Here is a 3,594-nt window from a genome sequence, read left to right as displayed (position 1 = left end):
CCTCCCGCCCTATCTCCTCCTCCTCCTCCTGCGCCGCACCAAAGGCTGGCTCGCTCATCGCCTCGAGAGCGGCTCGCAAGCGCCCGGCCCCATCCCCGAGACCGCCCTCTTCGCTGCCAGCACCCTGCGCCGCCGCCACCAGCGCCGCTGCCACCGATGGAGCCCTGCGAAGCGGCTGGTGCAGCCTCGACACGAAGGCGAGCAAGGCGGCGCGCCGAGCAGGAGGCAGCCGCGCCGCGCCGCTCACCGCCTCGCGCAGGCGCAGCAGCAGCAGCGGCGTCGGGCCGCTCGTAGCGGAGGCTTGGGTGGCGAGTGTCGGCACGAGTGCGAGCAGCTCGTGGGCGAGATGAGCTTGCCGCTCGTCGAGCGACGCGGAGAGCAGCAGGGCGTCGAGAAGCGCCACGGGCTCCTCCTCCGCCAGCCGAAGCAGCTGGCCCACGAAGCGTGCGTCGGAGGGACTCGAGAGCACAGCACGGTTGAGGAGAGCCTGCGAGCTCGAGGCCTGGGCAGAGGCCTGGGCAGAGGCCATGTGTGCGCCCTACTCCCACTCCCGCGGCTGGTCGAATACTCTTCCTTCTGTTCACAGCCCTTGTTACTGAGAAGAAAATACCTCCTGTGGCGCTGTGTGCTTGTCTGTGAGAGGTTGAGGTGCGAGCCCTGGTGGCCCTGGGGATGATGGGGGGAGACTACCCGCGGGCCTAGAAGGCCCGCGCGCAGGGGGGTGGGGCATTGAGACCGGTCATGAATGAGTGCGCGACACGCATGTTGCGAGCAGCGTTGTTGATGTTTTGCGCGTCGCCACAGACGGCGGCGCGCGAGAGCTGTTGCGAGTGGTGCTGGACAAAGCCCCGGGCGCTGCCGGAGAGACTGTGCCGTAGTCGGACCACCCCCGCATGCCGCCCCGTCACTCACTGAGGGCCGCCTCGCAGGAGAACGGGCATCGTGAAGAGGTCTCGTACGCTACGGTGGGGCGCACCGACGGCGTTAAGGTTGCTCTCGTGGGAAGCGAGCCATATCCTCGGAGGGACGCGCTTTTCACCTGCCTAGCCTGGTCCATTAGGTGCTCCTTGTGGGACTCGACCCATCGCAGTTTGGGCTGAGCGCGCACCACTTTAGTGACGACGATTTTGGCGCGACGAACTTTCTGCTGTCACGGCACACGTCCGATCTGCGCCCGCGCAACGAGACGTTCCTACACGTGGACCGAGCGCAGCAGGTGAGTCTAGGGCCTCTTGCACCCTTCAGCCTGTTTCACTGCCCACAACTGCTGAGGGCTCACTGAGGCACGTTTGCCCCTGCCCCCCCGCCGACTCATCAGGGCGTCGGCGGCATCGATAGCTGGGGTAGCTACGAAACGCCGATGGCGCAATACACCATTCCGTACGAGACGATGAGCATGTCCTTTGGGGTCGCCGTGTCCTCGCCGCACACTGCAGAACGGGAGAAGCCGCATGCGCGCGCCCGGCGGCTCCAGAGCTGGATTCAGGCGGTGGCCGGTGCAGCTGCGCAGGGGTAGTGAAAAAATTCTGTTTCGGACTTTTCAAATACCTGCGGCGCCCGACACCGCCGGCCGCGGCCGCGCGCGTGTGGGCCGCACAGCGATCACCATGGCGGGGGGTTCGCGCTTCGCGGTTCGCGCCCGGTGCCTGAGGTGCTGTCAGGTGATCTGTCGGGCTGTCAGGCACTGTCAGGCGCTGTCAGGTGCCTCAACCCAACAGTGCTGTGTCGGTCACGTTAGGGCCGCTGCGCAGCGAAGGAGCCCCTCGGATGTCAGACTCTGCTGTCACAGACTGCCGCAGAGACGTGCTCTGTCAGGCTGTCAGAGAACGTGCTGGGTGATGCTCTGATAAACCCTCCGGATCTTCGACAAAGGTCGGATATTTCTTTTTTCAAAGTGCAAGGTGTGAATAAGAGGTTTATGATAGGGCTACTACGACGAACTATGCGGCAATCGACTGGGCGCCTGGCGCCCGACCACCCCCGCGCAAAGACCTCGTAGTAGCCCTCCCCGTAACCGACTTGGCCGGACTTGTCCAGGCCGCTGTCGCCGCGCAGATCGGCGCGAGCAGTCGCTCGAGGGGCTCTACTGGCTGGCGGTGCTCAAGGGGAAGGCGTACACGCTGGCCGAGGACACGGTCGTCAACACCGACACCATCCCCGCGGGCTATCTCGTGGTCAAGGCGCAGTGGCTCAGGCTCGAGCAACGCGAGTGCGAGGGCAAGCTTCGCTCCTACACGCTGCTCGAGGCCGAGACGCTCATCATCGTGAATCACATGGTGCGGCTGGCGGGCTTGCGCTTCTCGCCCGGCCCGGGCGGCCCTGCGGACCGCCAGCTGAGGAGCGCGCGCGAGAAGCTCTATTATATTGGCCTACAGACGCATTACTCGCTCGAGGCGTGCTGCAGTGAAGACCAGTCTTATTGAATTTGTTTGGAGGCGTCGATTTGTGCAAAAATGTGTGTTAGAGAGCGCTAGATGGCAAAATTTTCTTCGCCTCCGGCGGGGCCGCTCGCCGCGGGGCTAGAGAGTGACTTTTGTCGATGTCGGCTAGAAGTGCTGCACGTTTTTCAGAATTTCACCCTGCTGTCAACGCTGTCGGGCACTGTCCCAGCTCAGGCGCTGTCCGGGTTTGCTGTTTCACAGGCTGATGGCTGGTCACGAGACTCACGTGTGATCGCAGTGCAGACCACACACCACTCACCAGGTCACCAGAGGCTGCTCAGCGTGTGTCCGCGGGTGTGTAGAGCTCTAGAGAGGTGAGATCGTTTCGGGGGCATTACCCAAACCAAACAAGACTGCAACAAGAAACATGCTATATTGAGTACCGCGACACCGGCTAAAGAGAGAGGTGGACTACAGTACTCGAGTACAAGGATAGAACAGACGAGCGAGACGACCGAGAAGGGCCGAATGCAGAGGGTGGCGGGCAAGTCACGTAGACGCGCCTCAGTCCCGGATGAGGCCAAACTGGTCGCGCAGCACGGCGATGATCTCGCTGCGCGGGTCCTCCGACACGGGCAGCGGCTTGCCCGTGATCTTCTCCGCCAGGCCAACGTACCTGCGGCGCGGAGGGACAGAGCTCTCATACGATGCCGCCGCGCCACGGTGCGGGGCTGTGCGCGAGTGGCGCGGCGCACGTCTTCGAGACCGCCTCGAGGAATGCGCACGGCAGCGTCGTGTCGAGCGCCTGCCTCTCCTCCATCCGGTTCTTGTTGAGCAGGATGTCCGGGTCAGGGAAGTGGCCCTGCAGCAGCTTGCGGAACTCCTCCTTCGACTTCTCGACCACACGGCCGTCGGTGCGGTACGGCCCCCCCTCCCAGATGCGGCTCGAGTCGGGCGTGCCGACCTCGTCCATGTAGATGAGCTGCCTCTCCCCCTTAGCATTGGTCGCGTACCCAAACTCAAACTTTGTGTCGACAAAGATTTGGTCGAGGCCCGCCAGCGCCTGGCCACGGCGGGAAGGGGTGGGCGAAGGGCGAGGGGAGGCGGGGTCCGGGGCCGAAGCGGGGAGGGCGCTGCTTGGTGGAGGCGGGCAGAGGGCGCCTCGCTGATCGCCTCGAAGCCCTGCTTCAGGAGGCGCTCGTACACGTCGACG

General features: G+C 64.3%; 1 protein-coding gene across 1 annotated transcript; it reads right to left on the bottom strand.

Moving 5' to 3' along the window:
- Nucleotides 1-2,945: 2,945 nt before the first annotated feature.
- EMIHUDRAFT_74450 (hypothetical protein) lies at nucleotides 2,946-3,444 on the bottom strand (the record flags this gene model as incomplete). Its single annotated transcript, XM_005775745.1, has 2 exons — nucleotides 2,946-3,057; nucleotides 3,137-3,444. Coding segments are annotated over 2 exons (420 nt in total), but the record flags the coding sequence as incomplete, so codon positions are not given.
- Nucleotides 3,445-3,594: the final 150 nt, after the last annotated feature.

This window comes from Emiliania huxleyi (assembly GCF_000372725.1).
Source record: "Emiliania huxleyi CCMP1516 unplaced genomic scaffold EMIHUscaffold_294, whole genome shotgun sequence".
Classification (NCBI taxonomy): Eukaryota; Haptophyta; order Isochrysidales; family Noelaerhabdaceae; genus Emiliania; species Emiliania huxleyi.
This window is presented reverse-complemented; position numbering and strand designations above follow the sequence as displayed.